General features: G+C 44.6%; 1 protein-coding gene across 19 annotated transcripts in view; it reads right to left on the reverse strand.

Moving 5' to 3' along the window:
- Nucleotides 1–18005, reverse strand: part of ADAM22 (ADAM metallopeptidase domain 22) — a 210642-nt gene that overhangs the window by 112419 nt on the left and 80218 nt on the right. For all 19 annotated transcript variants that reach the window (XR_006289054.1, XM_043541248.1, XM_043541253.1 and 16 more), the window contains exon 4: nucleotides 10741–10807. Coding sequence is in view for 18 of the 19 variants with exons in the window: in XM_043541248.1 (XP_043397183.1) it covers nucleotides 10741–10807 (67 nt within the window). In the remaining variant the exon portion in view is untranslated. The remainder of the gene's footprint in view (nucleotides 1–10740; nucleotides 10808–18005) is intronic.

The raw sequence follows: 18005 nt of genomic DNA on the forward strand, positions 1-18005 counted from the left end.
GTAGAAGGAGCAGATGGGGTCTTCTTGCTGAAATCTCCCTTCTGGCACTGCTACCAGCTCCACCAGCTAGTAGTGTTTTTCCCCAAGAGGAGTAGGAGCTCCACAGCGTGCCCCCTTCCTCTCACACAGCTGGACCATGGCAGCTTTAATGTGTTCAGGGCCTTCCACATTTGCAGTAGGAAACAGCAAGATTTGGCCTTTAATATACGCCAGACTCAGTCTCCTCATTATGTAACTGACAGACTCAGAAATGGAGCTGGATAGCTTAGGAAATGGCACAAAGCAATGTGGTCTTTATTATGCAATTTATTTTTGCTGCAAGTCTGGCCCTTTCAGTAGCTTTTTCTTTTTTAACAAGTATTTAAGTAGTCTGCGTGATCCCTTTATTTTTGTTGTTTTCTATGTTTTGACTGGTTTATTCTTAGAACAAGTACCAATTTAGCAGGATTTTATGACACAATAAAACCATAGCAGAATTTTAAAATATTGAATCATCATCATGTAAGGAGTCTATGTCTGTATATGTATATTGAGAACAGTTTGAACTACAGAGTCCAGATTCCAATATGCATAATAAACATTTCTGGACTTTTTCTCTGCTTCTCTCTCTTTCAGTATCTTAAGGAAGTGGTTCTCCAACTGTGATCTATGGACCAACAGCTTACTGATCACGTGGGGCCAGATTTCCACAAGAGCGAACAGTTAGGTTTTCAAGTGCTCAGTACACAAAATTGAGGCCACCTTTTTTTTTTTCCAGAAGAGCTCTGCTCCTGGTTGAGGCACTGAAACCACGGCCAGTTTTTGAAGCATGCTCAGCACCGACATGTACCCAGCATGCTGAGCTGTCCTGAAAATCTAGCCACTTATTTTGATGCCTAAATGGGAGCCGAGGGTTTTTGGGTTTTTTTTGAGAATTTGGCACTAATTGTGGCTGATGAGCTCTTTTGAAATGTGTGGCCATCAGACTGGTTCTCCCCCTTCTCAACATCTGATTTGTGTCCATTTATTCTTTTATGTAGAGACTGTCCAGTTTGGCCAATGTACATGGCAGAGGGGCATTGCTGGCACACGATGGCATATATCACATCGGTAGATGTGCAGGTGAACGAGCCTCTGATAGTGTGGCTGATGTGATTAGACCCTATGATGGTGTCCCCTGAATAGATATGTGGACACAGTTGGCAACAGGCTTTGTTGCAAGGATAGGTTCCTTACAGACAGTCCCGCAACCAGAAGCAAATACTCACCAGCCACCACCCAACAAAAACACTAACCCAGGAACCTATCCTTGCAACAAAGAATAAATGGACACAAATCAAACGTCAAGAATTATAACATTCAAAAATCAGTCGGAGAATGAAGGGCTCATGTTTAGTCCATCCACCTGGAAACAGTCAGGGCACACCCTGACCGTTGTGTAGGAGCAACACATTGCTCCGTCCAAGGACGAGGACCAGATATGAACCCTGGGAAGTTAATTAAAGGACAGTAATCGTGGGAAGCTTCCTTGGCCTGGCCTCAAGGCCTGAGAATTAGGATTGTAGTAGATAGAGGCTGAAAAATAAGAATATTAATCAAAGTCATGTATTCCTTTGTTGTGTCTCTTTGCGGTGGAAGTAGGTAATGCGCAGGGGGGAGAAATATAATAAAAGGGAAGGTGGAAAGCTGACAGGCAGCAGCCCATTTCAGCTGACCAGCTTGCTTGCTTGGATAAATCTGTGTTCTGTCTCATCATTGAACCGCCACAACTGGCGCCCAAACGTGGGGCCTTCAGCACTCACCTCGCCCGGCAAGGGTTTCAGACGCGTCACTCATCCGCTTCGTGGATCCCGGTGAGTATTTTTCGTTGTGGTAAGTATGGGAAGCTCCCTCTCTGCTTTGCAAGTGCAACACCGCAATGAGCTACAGTATTTGCTGCGTAAGGCTCAGCATGACTGCCCCGCTCGAGAACTCACTCTCCTGTTACAGGAGGTGAGTGCCCAGTGCCCGTGGTACCCTGAAGCCGGAACCCTTAAGCTAGCGGACTGGGAGCGGTTGGGCCAGACATTGCATGAAGAGCCTCGGGCGCCCGTGCAGGCTTTACATGCCTGGCACCTCTGCCGCGATGCGATACAGCGTGTCGCCTCGGACAGGCCCTCCCTCGCGAGGCTGGTGATCTCGCCACGCCCGTCGGCTCCTGCAGCCACCCCCCTCCTACCGATGCAACACAGTGTGTCGCCTCGGAAGAACCCTCTCCCGCGCCAATAGAGGGGCTGCCGATTCCGCCACCGCCGTCGGCTCCTGCAGCCATCCCTCTCCCTGCTTCGCCCCCAGTGCCTTTATTACCACCGCCTCCCTTACCTTCCCCGCCGGAGCCGGTGTGTGATTACCATCCCCCCCGGGACCCCATGCTTCGGGGCCCCCCGGGAGGTCGTCTGCATCTGCTCAGAGGCTTTCGCTGGTGCAACAAATGGTTCACGCAGCGAAGGCTCGCTCAGATCTTACAGCAGAGGAGCTGGCTGAGCTGGTCTCAGTTTGTCCGGTGACCTAGCAGAATGATGACCAGGGCAACCCGGTTGGAACCTGGGTCAGTTTGCCTTACTCGGTGATTAGAGAGGTAAAGAAGGCAATTCGCGAGTTCGGCCTGACTAGCACGTTTGTGCGTGGTCTCATTGAAGGTAGTGGGTACTCCCTGATCCCTGAAGATTGGAAGGCGCTGTTGCGCATGATGCTGTCACCCAGTCAGTATGTTATTTGGATTAGTGAGTATCGGCAGGAGGCGGAACGCCAGGCCCAGATTCATAGAGCAGAAGGTGTTATTTATGAGCACTTGGCAGGGGAGGGACAGTTTGCTACCGTTGAGATGCAGACTCAACTCCCTCAGGCCTGGTTCCCCCTTATTTCCACCTGCGCCCAGCATGCTTTCCGGAAGGTCCCGGATTCAGGCAAGCCTACAAAAAGCTTTGTCAGTATCCGTCAGGGTGCATCAGAGTCCCTTCTGGATTTTACCAACAGATTGCAGGAGGCTATCCTCCGACAGGTGGATAACGCTGCGGCAGCTCAGGAGATCCTGTTAAAAATGGCGGTTGAGAATGCAACGAGGATTGCCGCCGTGCTCTCCAGACGGCGCAAGCCTCTGGCATTTTAGAGCTCTCAGACATGCTACGGGCGTGCCAGAACATCGGCACACAAGCCCATAAGGCTGGAGTTCTGGCTGCCACCCTGAGAAAAACCGGGAGGGAGGGGAAGCGTTGTTACCGCTGTGGTAAGGAGGGTCACTTTCAGCGGGAGTGCCGCTCATCAAAGGCACCCGCTCGACCCTCAAAGAAGTGCCCCAAGTGTCAGAAGGGCTATCACTGGGCTAATCAGTGTCGTAGCGGGTCAGGAAACCGCGCGACGGGTGCCCCCCGAACCCAGGGCCAAACGGGGGTGTTTCCCACTCAGACAACCGTTCCTCTGCCTTAAAATCCATAGACTCTATGAGGGCGGCGACTGCTGGAAGTGCAGGGCTTGATTTGATCATGCAGGAGGACACTGATTTTCGGCTGCCAGGGGAGGTCTGCACCATACCTACCCAGGTGACGGGACCTCTCCCTGCCGGCTTTGTGGGTCTCGTTCTCCCTCGCTCTCATGCTGGGAAACAGGGCTTTTTTGTCATCCCCGGGGTCATTGATGCCGACTACACCGGCATTATTAAGGTTCAGGTGTGGACTCATCTTCCACAGTCGCTCCCGCGTGGACCATCAATTGCACAATTGATTTTAGTCCCCTATCAGGTGCCAGCTGCCGAGGATCGAACTCGGGGCGGAGGCGGCTTTGGATCAACGTTGTCTCACTTGCCGTCTCACAGCACATCCTCTCCACTTGTTGCTCTGACAATGTCAGTCCGCCCCTCGAAACCTCAGTTAACACTTCTCTTAAATGATGTTCCCTTCACAGGGCTGGTGGACACTGGAGCTGACGTTACGGTGATTCGTGATCCAGAGTGGCCGGTTAGTTGGCCTACGGTTCCTTCTAAAGAGTTGTGGGGGATCGGGGGTAGTAAACCCGGGCGACAGAGTTTGTCTTGGGTCACAGTCTCTAAACCGGGAGGCCGTACCCTTGCTACTATTCGCCCTTTTGTGCTCCCTGTCCACCTCAATATTTGGGGCCGTGATTTACTTACAAAGCTGGACACCACCCTCGATATTAATATCTGATGGCTCAAAACCCTCCCTCACCCACCTTGCCCTCCGCATTACCCTTGGTATGGCAATCCTTAGAGCCCGTCTGGATTGACCAGTGGCCCCTCCCGCTAGAAAAGCTGAAAGCGCTTCATTCGCTTGTGCAGCAGCATTTGCAGGCACAGCGCTTGGAGAGCTCTACTAGTCCCTGGAACACCCCGGTGTTCGTTATTAAGAAAAAATCTGGTGCGTGGCGGCTGTTACATGATTTAAGGGAAATAAATAAACGCATCCAACCTATGGGCCCCTTGCAGTTTGGCTTACCAAATCCAAATTTAATTCCTCAAACCGATCAGCTCTGTGTGTTAGATTTAAAAGATTGTTTTTTCACCATCCCCCTTTGCCCACAAGATCGCGAAAAATTCGCGTTTACGGTGCCACAATATAATAACCAGCAACCCTCTCAAAGGTATCAGTGGAAGGTCTTACCCCAGGGAATGCAAAATAGTCCAACCTTGTGTCAGCTTTTTGTGGATCGGGCCCTCACCCCTTTTCGTGCCCGGTACCCTACGCTAAAGGTCTACCATTATATGGATGACATTTTGCTTAGTGGTCCCCAGGTCACGGAACAACAGATTGAATCTTTGTCTCAAATTCTCGGCCAAAATGGCCTGTTGGTGGCACCAGAAAAAATCCAACGCTCTTATCCCTACCACTACCTCGGCCATAAGGTTTTACAAACCTATGCTGCTCCGGTTCGTCCGGCACTAACTCTACCTCAACCCCTAACCCTTGTTAAATTACAACAGATTTTGGGTCATTTAAATTGGATTCGGCCCTATTTTCGTCTCCCCACCTCAATGCTGCAGCCGTTGTTCGAGCTCCTACGTGGAGCCCGAGCACCGGGTGCAGTTATTGCCATCACTGAAGAGCACATTGCCTGCATTCGACAAATTAATGCAGCATTGAGTCAGCAGTTTGTGGACAGACCCCCTGAGGTCCGTCCCCTACGGTTGATTCTTCTTGCCACCCCTCATACGCCCACTGCGGCTCTGTTTGTACCCCGTACGAATACAGCCGTCTCTATCATAGAGTGGCTGTACCTCTCCTCCACTCCTCCTCGGAATATTTACCCATATCTAGATGCCCTGTCTGATCTTGTTCGTAAAGCCCGCCGCCGTGCAGTGCAACTCACTGGCACTGATTTAGTTGATATTGTGTTCCCCTTGTCCCGTAGTGAATTTGATTCCTTGTGCCACACCTCTTTGGCTTGGCAGGTTGCTCTTTGTGATTATGTGGGAGAAATTTCTTATAATCCCCCAAAAGATCCTCGGTTGGTAATTACCCAAAAGGTGCCTCTAGTTGTTCATCGTCTTAGCCACTCTCAACCCATTGTTTCTGCTGTTACTCTTTTTACTGATGGCTCTCCACATCGAGGTGTAGTCACCTATCAATCCGGTGACCCCCCTCGTTGGCATTCTCGTTTTACACTGCCTCAGCGTTCCGCGCAGTGCTCGGAACTGGCTGCTGTTATTTTGGCCTTTCAACTTTTTGCTGATTGTCCCTTTAATTTAATTGTGGACACCCATTATGTTTATCAAGTGATTGATCATTTACCCCTTGCCCTCATTACCCCTCAGGTCGATGCGGACCTCCTTCGCCTATTTTTGTCTTTGCAATATCTTATCTCCACTCGTAATTTCCCTTATTTTGTTGCTCATATTCGCAGTCATACCTCTTTGCCTGGGTCACTCACTGAGGGCAATGCGCGCACCGATCACGCATTACGTGGTCAGGTAAATTCCCTCTTTTCTGACCCCATTGACAGCCATGCCTTTTTTCATCAGTCTGCCTCTGTTTTGGCCCGGCAGTTTCACATTCCTACTGATCATGCACGTTCCATTGTTCGTTCCTGCCCCCACTGTGCCGCTGCTGCTCCTACTTTTTCTTATGCTGTTAACCCCAGAGGTACCGCTGCAAATCAGCTCTGGCAAATGGATGTCACACACGTGCCACAATTCCGCCCCTACTCGTTTTTACATGTTTCCGTTGATACTTATTTGGGATTCCTTTGGGCAACCCCACAGCGTGGGGAAGCCACTGCCAAAGTAATTCACCATTTGCTAGCCTGTTTTTCTGTTATGGGTCGCCCAAGCCAGATTAAAACAGATAACGCCCCAGCCTACTGCTCCACAGCCCTCTCCACCTTTTGTGCCTGATGGGACGTCCGTCTTAAACACGGGATCCCTTATAATTCCATGGGCCAAGCCATTGTTGAACGTGCCAATCGCACGCTCAAAACCTTGCTTGATAAACAATTAAAACAAGGGGAGCTGCGTCTCCGAACCTTAGGAGACATTCAACAACAAATGCATATCCTTTTGTTTACTTTAAATAATTTAACGCTGAACGCAGATCAGCAGACCCCCGCGGATCGCCATTATCACAAATCTGAGGTACTGGAAAGACCGCGTGTCTTTTACCGTCAGCTGCCTGATCCGCAATGGCTGGGCCCAGTACCTCTAATCACTTGGGGTCGGGGATATGCTGCGGTGTCTCTCCCTGCAGGACCGTTGTGGGTTCCAGCCCGGTGTGTGCGACCGGCACTGAAACAGCATGGCGTGGCGCCAGGGGCTGCCGAACCCCATACCGGAGTTTCAGCTGACCTTGGAGGAGAACGCGGTGCCTCCCGGGTCGACAACGGCGGGATGGAAACGGAAGAGGCGTAGCGTCCCAAGCCAGCCCGTGACATGGGGAGCAGTAAAAGCATTGGTCGCGGCGGCTCAACGAAGACTGGCGGCAAATCAACAGCCAGAGACTCCTGAGACTTTGTTTGTGGCGATTCTCGCCCAAATCACTGCTAACTCTGTACTGATTGTATGCCTTTTGTGCCTGCTATTTCCTGTAGGGGTTGGCTCGGAAGCGCTTCCCCCGTTACGGGCCCGAATGACATATAACATATGGGAAAGACTGGCTTCAATAGCAAATGTTACCCACTTTTGTTTGTCTGATTCTGTAGCAGTCGGAGAATTGTTAGGTACATGCCTTATTCCAGTATGTCATCACCCTGAGGAGATAGGGAATGAGACGATGCTCGCTGCTTACGCGAATCTCTCTTCCCAGTACTCTGGCATGGCTAATTGGGGCCCGGCCAACTATACCTTGCCTCACACGGCTATATCCCTCCACACACCGTACCCGGCCGGGGCCAACAATGTCACCTGTGCGCGTGTGGTTAACTGCACTAGTACAAAGGTGCCCTTGGGCTGTCGGCAAATTCCTCAACCCCTTTTAAATTGTTCCCACGCTGTGAATGTTTCATACAATTATGGCCATATCATCCTACCATCAGGGTGGTTTTTTACCTGCGGCTCGCGCACCTTTAGTTATATTCCTGCAAATTTAAGTGATGGCACCCTTTGCTGTCTTAGTAGAATGACGCTTATATTGCCTTTTGCCAGCCAAAGGCACAGTAAAAGAAGTGTACCCCTTTCAGATAATTGTGTTGCAGATGTTGAGCTTTTTAGTCGCGCTGAGTATACTGCTTTAGCGGCCTCCATTGTTGGGGTCCCCGGGCTTGCCACTTATACAGCCAGAACCCTAAATGCCCTGGCGTGCTTTGCAGCGAAGGCAATTAATACAACATCCAAGGCAATTGCCCTACTTAATGCAGAGCAACACGAATTAAGGGATGCAATTTTAGATAACAGAGCAGCCATTGATTTTCTGCTCTTGAAACATCACCTAGGCTGTTCCACGTTTCGGCATATGTGTTGTTTTAATTTAACTGATAATAGTCGTTCCATAGAGACTAGACTGGCCGAACTGGCCAATCTTACGGCACACATACGTCAAGATGTGGGGTTTGAGGGCTTTTGGAATTGGCTTACAGGTTGGCTGCCCTCTCTAGGCTGGCTGCGACAACTTTTCGGTTATGCTGTGTTTATAATCATTGGGCTTATTTTTTGCTGCTGCTGTGTACAATGTATTCCCTCTTTGCTAAGGCTTTGTAGAGATTCGCCCTGGCAAGCTCCCCGAGTTATGTCCTTGTCTGTTTGGGAGTTAAATTGCTTGCAAAAGCAAATTGACGGCTACCATGAGATGGCCGAGTATAATTAAACAAAAAACGGGGGGATGAAGGGCTCATGTTTAGTCCATCCACCTGGAAACAGTCAGGGCACACCCTGACCGTTGTGTAGGAGCAACACATTGCTCCGTCCAAGGACGAGGACCAGATATGAACCCTGGGAAGTTAATTAAAGGACAGTAATCGTGGGAAGCTTCCTTGGCCTGGCCTCAAGGCCTGAGAATTAGGATTGTAGTAGATAGAGGCTGAAAAATAAGAATATTAATCAAAGTCATGTATTCCTTTGTTGTGTCTCTTTGCGGTGGAAGTAGGTAATGCACAGGGGGGAGAAATATAATAAAAGGGAAGGTGGAAAGCTGACAGGCAGCAGCCCATTTCAGCTGACCAGCTTGCTTGCTTGGATAAATCTGTGTTCTGTCTCATCATTGAACCGCCACAGGAGAACACTTCAATCTCTCTGGTCGCTCGATTACAGACCTAAAAGTGGCAATTCTTCAACAAAAAAACTTCAGAAACAGACTCCAGTGAGAGACTGCTGAATTGGAATTAATTTGCAAACTGGACACCATTAACTTAGGCTTGAATAAAGACTGGAGTGGATGTGTCATTACACAAAGTAAAACTATTTCCCGATATTTATCTCTCCCCCCCCGCCCCGCCCCGCTACTGTTCCTCACACGTTCTTGTCAACTGCTGGAAATGGCCCACATTGATTATCACTACAAAAGGTTTTTTTTTTTTCTCCTGCTGGTAATAGCTCACCTTACCTGATCACTCACATTACAGTGTGTACGGTAACACCCATTGGTTCATGTTCTCTGTGTATATAAAATCTCCCCGCTGTATTTTCCACTGCATGCATCCGATGAAGTGAGCTGTAGCTCACAAAACCTTATGCTCAAATAAATTTGTTAGTCTCTAAGGTGCCATAAGTACTCCTTTGATTTTTGCGGATACAGACTAACACGGCTGCTACTCTGAAACCTCTCTGTTAGAATGTGATCCACACTATGAAAAATCAATAAAAATCCTGTTTTAAAGCCCCAGTCCTGCTACCTCTTGCTCATGCAAGTACTCCTTATTTGCCTCAGTAGTCCCATTGAATTCAAAGATATTACTCACTGAAGTAAGGATTACTCATGAGAGGGGGATGCAGAACTGGTCCCTAATTTAGTAAAGCAGGCCTTACAGGCAGCCAAAAAAATGTTTAAGTTTGCCAATTTGTATATATTTCCTTAATACAGAAAAATGGATTAACTTTTTTTTATTAACTACAGCTGTCATCTTGTATTTCTGCTTGAGTCAAATTTTGGATTAGAGTCAGATTTTTTGACTGTACAGTATAGCACATGCTCATTGTGAAAAATGATCTTTACAATAAATGAACATGTGTTTCTCCATGTTTCAATTCGGCACTGCATAAATATATACTTTTGGTTCCATAGTTTATAATATATATGAAAATTCTAGGGAAGGGTAAACTGATTATTAAGTAGTTGAAGTGAACAAATATTTCTGTGCGTTCAGTTGACCAAATTTTTGCTTTGCCCTTTCCTGCTTTTGCGGTCACATTGTAAGGGAACATTTAATTGTTTAGAGATTTGGGTAGTCTTCAATTCGGGGGGGTTGTTTTTTTACAAAACCTAAATTTTGGGCAACATTTGGTTTGACAGTGTCCTTTAAAAAGAACGACTATTATGACCCACTCTCACTGCTATGCATGCTATGTACAGTCTACATTTATTTTATTGCCGTACTTCCATGAGATGTTGTCTATGCACCAGAAGACTCTTTCACAGCAACTCTGAGGAGATATATGTAAATACTGATTTAACTTTATTCTTCCTGAAGTTACTGATGGTTTTGTAAAATCTAATGTTAAGTACAAATGTATGTAGTATCAGCGTATATGAATACCTGAAAATACAGCTGGCGTATTCAGAGAGACAGAGTGGATCATCAGGCTGGCTTTCATTGAATTAGTATAAACACAGAAAGAATAGAAACTAACATCCTGCAAAAAGGACCCAGCCTGACATATTTCTTAGGAGACAACTTTAACAATATTTCTCAATGAACCTTTTACAAAAGGAACCTTCTATTTCAAGATGGCTAAATATTTGGAACTACTATCCAATATAACTTGCTATACTCAAATATATGAGGGAACCCATAAAAACAGCAATCCTGGTCTTTTAGTAAGTTTACGTAATGATACGTTATGTAAAAGAGTCATTGTGGCACTTCAGTTGGCACATATGTATTTAGAGCAAAGGAAAGTAAAAAAACTACAGCATATATATTTCTCATAAGTATAATTTTGTCATGAATATTTATGTAATGTAAAATAAAAAAGAAGCTTAAAAATTAGATGAAACAAAACTTGTCTGACTCATAGGAGGAATTTATGTTAAAATCAGAATTCACTGGTTACAGAGAAATCAGGGAGTGTCCATTAAACAAACATTTAAAAAATGGGGGGAACCCTCAGAACCCCAAGCAAACTCTTACTTTAACTTCCACTGTCTTTCCTCCATGCTCGATATGCCTCTCAAGGTATTCTGAAGACAGCAGATCACTGCAACAACAGAAAAGGAACCATGAGCATTGAGTACGTACACTTTTGCACTACATCTCAGCTAGGCTTGATTAAACATTTACATCTGAAAAGCAAAAAACAGCAGGATACCTTCCCTGGCATGTTCCCAAAACTCACTGAAACAATTAGCTACAGCAGAGTTGCTATCTATTCTGTGTGTAATAGATTTATATTTGAACACAAAAAAGTGAGACTAGAGTCTACGCTGAAATTTTTGGATCCAAAGCCCCAAAAACCAGTCACTGATAATTGAAAGACCAGGTAGGCTGTTGACATCCAAAAGAGGATGGGCAAAACTGACAAGGAAAGGTTATTACATTTTTCCATACATTAAAGGGAAACCATATGCTTTCAATCTGATTGATTTTTTCTGGTTTACATTAGGAGTAAATAATAAAGAACACACTGCAAGTCACCTCTATAACAGATTTCATTTGAGCGGAACAAAAAATGGCAGCTGCCTTTAGCAGACCCCTAGAAAAGTAATGGTGCAGTATTAAGGAAAAAAATCATAATATACATGTGTACCATAAAAGTGAACTCAGAGTCAGTCTAAAGCAGTAGGTAAGATCATAATGCAGAGGGGAGTCCAGCCAGGATAAGATCTGGTTATTGTGCCTGCCTTTGGCCATTCCACAAAACCAGGCTTTTGTACTGGTTTGTTGACTAGCTGACAGAGTGTCACTCTCAGACTCTTGCTGTGGATCTGTCTCAGAGCCATTTATTCACTCTCACTTTCTCCAGGTGTTCTAAGACTTTTATCAATATTATTTAGCTAAATGTCTGCAGGGACATTGCTAAGCAAAACTTCAGGGGTGAAATGCTGGCCCAGTCAATGGGAATTTTGCCATTAACTTCTGTGGGGTCAAGATTTCATCCCATTGCACAGTGCTAAGTAGATTAAGGAAGATAAACAAAAATACACAGCAAACATTGGACTAAGGGCAAGATAGTGCACTCAGTACCTCACGAGTGACTTAGGATCCTGGAGCCCCTATCACCCATGGAGTTCATAGAATCATAGAATATCAGGGTTGGAAGAGACCTCATGAGGTCATCTAGTCCAATACCCTGCTCAAAGCAGGACCAACACCAACTAAATCATCCCAGCCAAAGCTTTGTCAAGCCAGGCCTTAAAAACCTCTAAGGATGGAGATTCCACCTCATCCCTAGGTAACCCATTCCAGTGCTTCACCACCTCCTAATGAAATAGTGTTTCCTAATATCCAACCTAGACCTCGCCCACTGCAACTGGAGACCATTGCTTCTTGTTCTGTCATCCGCCACCACTGAGAACAGCCGAGCTCCATCCTCTTTGGAACCCACCTTCAGGTAGTTGAAGGCTGCTATCAAATCCCCCCTCTCATTCTTCTCTTCTGCAGACTAAATAACCTCTGTTCCCTCAGCCTCTCCTCGTAAGTCATGTGCCCCAACCCCCTAATCATTTTTATTGCCCTTCGCTGGACTCTCTCCAATTTGTCCACATCCCTTCTGTAGTGCAGGGACCAAAACTGGACGCAATACTCCAGATGTGGCTGCACCAGTGCTGAATAGAGGGGAATAATCACTTCCCTTGATCTGCTGGCAGTGCTCCTACTAATACAGCCCAATATGCTGTTGGCTTTCTTGGCAATAAGGGCACACTGCTGACTCATATCCAGCTTCTCGTCCACTGTAATCACCAGGTCCTTTTCTGCAGAACTGCTGCTTAGCCAGTCGGTCCTCAGCCTGTAGCGGTGCATGGGATTCTTCCATCCTAAGTGCAGCACCCTGCACTTGTCCTTGTTGAACCTCATCAAATTTCTTTTGGCTCAATCCTCCAATTTGTCTAGGTCACTCTGGACCCTATCCCTACCCTCCAGCATATCTACCTTTCCCCCCAGCTTAGTGTCATCTGCAAATTTGCTGAGGGTGCAATTAATTCCATCATCCAGGTCATTAATGAAGATATTGAACAAAACCGGCCCCAGAACAGACCCCTGGGGCACTCCGCTTGATACCGGCAGTCAACTAGACATCAAGCCATTGATCACTACCCATTGAGCCTGACAATCTAGCCAGCTTTCTATCCACGTTATAATCCATTCCTCCAATCCATACTTTTTTAACTTTTAATACTGCGGGAGACTGTATCAAAAGCTTTGCCAAAGTTAAGATATATCACATCCACTGCTTACCCCATATCCACAGATCTAGTTATCGCATCATACAAGGCAATCATGTTGGTCAGTTATGACTTGCCCTTGGTGAATCCATGTTGACTGTTCCTGATCACCTGCCTCTCCTCCAAGTGCTTCAAAATGGATTCCTTGAGGACCAGCTCCATGATTTTGCCAGGGACTGAAGTGAGGCTGACTGGTCGGTAGTTCCCCAGATTCTCTTTCTTCCTTTTTTAAAATATAGCCACTATATTTGCCTTTTTCCAATCGTCCGGGACCTCCCCCGATTGCCACGAATTTTCAGAGATAATGGCCAGTGGCTCTGCAATCAGAGCCATTTCTAATGGCTTTTGCTTTCTTTCCTTCTGCTAACTTGTCATGATTTTACACATGCAAATCAGCCACTTGTAGAAAGCTCGAAGGCCTAGATGATGTTTTTCTGACTACATCCCTTCATGGTTTAAACCTTTTGGGAGAAATGGTCTCTTTTAAGATATGCTTAATCCATGCCTGCTAAGGTAATATATGGTATTTCTTATTGCTTGCAGCCTGTTCCATCTAGCAACAGTTTATCCTTTCACTGGGTTACTAAAAGCATCACTATAACCAAAAGCACAAACTCTACCCTCAGTTACTCTTGTGCAACTCCACTGAAGTTACAGTTGTATCTGTGTTACTGAGGTCCACAGGGAGCTCTGTGCTACAACACACAGAACATGATAAGGTCCTTTTCCCACAGACTGTATAGTCTAACTAGGCAGACAACAAAAAACACACTGAGACCAACGTCATAAATTGGAGAACGCGTGGGAAGTTTTTTGGGAGGACTATGGGGGACTGACAGTAGGTGGGTGACAGTATTATTATTATTATTTTATTTTTAAAATGGCATGGGGTAGTGTGGCTTTCACAGAAGATGTCAACATGACCTGTCTTGCCCCCTAATTGTACCACTATAATAAATCTCTTAATTACACGCAGGAGTGTTTTGTTTATAAACATAATTTCCAACAAAGAATGCCTTATGATAATATATTTATTAATAATTATAGCACAGTGCATGGGAAATATCACAAAACACCAACAAATGCAGTTCTATTTTCACCTTCAATAATAATGAAGCATATAGATTTGGCTAAAATAAAATAGTTATTTCAAAACGATGTAAATTCCTAGCCAATGCCAATGGAATTAATAATTGCTTAAGAAGCATAAATCAATGAGCAATCGGCAATAAAATAATTTGTATTTCGGCTGGAATAAGTCACATGGTCCTTTATCTATACAGTAGTGTTGCAGTAGAAGCAGTTTGCTAGACAGCCACCCCATCCTTAAAATCGATTTCTGCTGGCTTAAATATATTTTTTAAAACCATACAGCTACTATAAATGAAAATCTGCATCTGAATACAACAAACAACAATTAAAAAAAATCTCACAAGTGCTAAGGACATAGAAAATCATGGTGAGAAAACACCTATGAGCATAAACTGAACAGGCTGTGATACAATGTTTTCAGAACTATAAGCTCAATCAGTGAGATAAACTCCTTGAAAAGGAGTGAGCAAAAAACCCCATATGTTAAGTTCTAAAAAAATGTTTCACAAGAAACACATGTGAACTACAACTCTGACAATGAGAAAGCAATTATGATAAATGCCAACAATCTGCTTTTGGGGTTTTTGTTTCTTATAAAAACTACAAGAGGGGAAAATGGTTATTTTAAAAATGTACACAAATAGAACAGGCTAATCACTATCTGTTTACAATACCACCATCTTTTAGCACTATTTTAACTCCAAGTCATATCAGCGATTCCATATGGACCAAGAAATAAGAGTGATGTTTTACAAAACAGAGATGGAGTCCCTGCCTTGAACAACTTACACTCTTAAGAGGTCAGATTGCTGCTACCCTTCCAAGCCAAGTAGTCCCAGTGATAGAACACAAGGAAACTAGAAGGCTTAGGGAGTAAGATTTGAGTGTTAGAGAGGGGTCCCAGTTCAGGAAAGCACCTTTATTCAGGACAGCACATAAGCATGTGCTTCAGAGTTGTCTTGAATAGGTACAGACTTAAGCATGTGTATACATGGTTTTCCTGAATTGAGGCCAGGAATAGGAATACACAGAGAATCGGTGGGATGTGAAAAAAACAGTCAAGGTGTTGGAGATTAAATGGGTGCAGAAAGTATGAGGGAGAAGAATCTGCTGTGGAGAAGTAAGTGGGTCAGAACTAAGTCTGGAATGAAGATCATGGAGTAAAGAAAGGAGAATATAAAACAATCAGACTGGAAAGAAGAGGAGACAAGTCCATAGATCTTGAAGACTAAGAGAGAGAGAGATTTGTATTTGATTCTGGAACAGAAAAGAAGACAAGGAATATTTCTAAGGATGGAAGAGATGTGTTCCCTTTTCCAGGTGCAAGTGAGGGGAAAAAACTGGATTTTGAACAAACTGAGTGGAGATTTAGAGAAAGCATAAAAATGGAATTACAGCATTCCAGATGACTGGATCTGAATGCATAGATAGAAGTTATGAGAGCAGAGATAGCTGTCCTATGTAGAAACAATAGACAGAATTCCAAACCTAAGAGATATCGGAAGCACCAATGTTATAGGTGAGAAATAATGATTGAATTTACTGTATCTGATATTGTTGCCCTTTTCCATTGTACCTTGTGGAACATTTTTGTGAATGTTTTTCTTCTGTCTCATCATTTTTTCTTCTGTCTCTTCTCTGTCTTTCTTAAAGTTCATCCCTTTCCACAGTCCTCCATTATGTGTACCTAAAAATTCAGCAAAAGACTTTAATGAGAGTTTAGCTTCAAGTCAAACACAGTTTCTGACAACAGGATCAAATATGAGATTTGAGTTGGGAAGCTTTACAAAAAGGAAAGTGGTGGAGTTTTGGTTGAAATGCTCTTCCCACCAAATTAGTAGATAGCCTTTCTGGACATGCTGGATTCGAGGTAAGTTACACAAAGTATAGATGTTGAGAAAATTCAGACAAAGAGAAAATGCTGAAAGGCCCAAAAGAATGAAAGAGAAAAGGCTTCAGTATCACCTGCATGGTAATGATAACCCAAGTTGAAGAGATTGGTTCGAGGGCTGAACCCTTCAGAACACCAGAGTGGAAAGATCTGTGCAAGAGGAGTGCATACTGCCTGTCACAAGAAGTAGCTGATGGAAAAGTAAACATGTAACTAGTGAACAAAATGGTTTTGACTCCAACTAACTGAAGAAGGCCACAATCATCATCAATTGTATCAAAGACAACTGAGTTCAAGAAAAATGAGGAGCACAAGAGAGAGTCTGTTTCCAACAAGACAAGATTATTGTAAAAAAGCAGTCTCAGTACTGTGAAATAGGCAGCATACCAGCTGGTAGCAAGCAGGGGTTTGCTGTTGGAGAGGTGATGAAAGAATACGTTTCTTAAGGAAGGTTAATAGCTATTGAAGGAGTGAGTATAGGGTGTGATTTTTGAGAATCAGGGTTTGGAGATTCAGGGCCGCAGGGAAGATAACATTGGAAAGTTGGGTTGATTATTCCCTTGACTCAAGGGCCAAGAATGGGGAGACAAGGCAAGAGGGAACAGAAATCGAGCTTTTTCTCTATGATTAATCTGAAATTCAACTGTCCCAGGCAGTCAGAGCACAAAGACGATACAGTTACTGATTTGCAGGTCTGTTATGTTAGTATGGTTTCAGTATCAGCCATGAAACAATTTTAAAAAAACGTGATTTACAAAATCTGCTTCTGAAGAGCCACTTAGATGGCACATTCCTGCATCTGACTGGCTGAGCATTCAGAATCTCTCATACTTATGCCCACTTTCTAAGCCAATCCACCCAGTCTTCTGCTTTCCCCTCAACACCCAATCCTCCGTTCTGTTCAGGAAGGATTTGCTAACTCCAAACTCCATTGAGAACGTCTGTTTATCACATTATATTTGTAAAGCTTTCACCACACTCCATATCCCCTCTTCACAATTATGAAAAAAAATTTCCAATTGATATTTAATTTAATTGATATAGCTATTAAGTTAACCAGATGGGTATCTAGGGAGTATTAGCCTGAAAGAAGAAACAGTTCTGCTTCTCTGAAGCAGTAGCAGGAAGTGCAGGACAGGGCTGTAGGAGAAGAACTACTGTTTGAGGTGTCTTTGAGAGATGTGTACAGTGGCCATTTTGAGAGGAATGAAAAGGCAGTTTGAAACGTACATGTACGTTCTGACCTGAAGAACTTCAAGCTGCTCTTCACTTTCCAAATACTCTGGCCCTGCTATTTTCTGCTACTAAAAGCAAAACTTTTTTGGGTGGGGGAAAGGGGAAGGTGATTCCACATACTCCCTCGCCTCTTCCATTTGGGTATTAAACAACAAACAGTTACTCCAAAAAGAAATTAGGGATGTATGAATAAGTTGAGTCCTCAACAGATCACACACAGATCTTGTCCAAACTCAGTACTTTCCTATTATTATTGTTAAATCAAAAACTGCAGCGCAATATGAACCTCAGCTAAAGCATCTAACACATGCTGGTATGTGCCTGGGATTTCCCTCTCCAGAACCTCTTCAGTCCTAACTCCTGACTCCTTCTTACCTAAAAGTACACTCTGGCTCCATTGATAGCCTGGTGGGAGCTAACTGAGCCCACCTGCCAATATGACTCAACAGTAATTACCTTGAATCTTACTGCAGGATTTCAGCATGTGATCTTAGAGTGGCTCAAGAGAGGAGCTCTGGAATCCTAAACAGGCCTGTAATGGGGGGATAAAACTTTATAGCTAAACATAATGTTCTGATTTGTGAACAGCCAAGGTTTGGACTCCTGGAGAGGGTTAATTTCTTGGTGGAATGAGCATAAGCTGCCTCAAGATGTTCTTGACTATTTTCATTTTATTTACCTTATGTCCATAGTTCCTATTATCGCTTTGAAAAAAGAGTGGCAGCAAAAGCAGCGAGAAAAACTTTCACAAAAGTAGCAGCACTTTCACTGCTCCATCACAAACAGCTCCAGGT

This window comes from Chelonia mydas, chromosome 2 (assembly GCF_015237465.2).
Source record: "Chelonia mydas isolate rCheMyd1 chromosome 2, rCheMyd1.pri.v2, whole genome shotgun sequence".
NCBI lineage: Eukaryota > Metazoa > Chordata > Testudines > Cheloniidae > Chelonia > Chelonia mydas.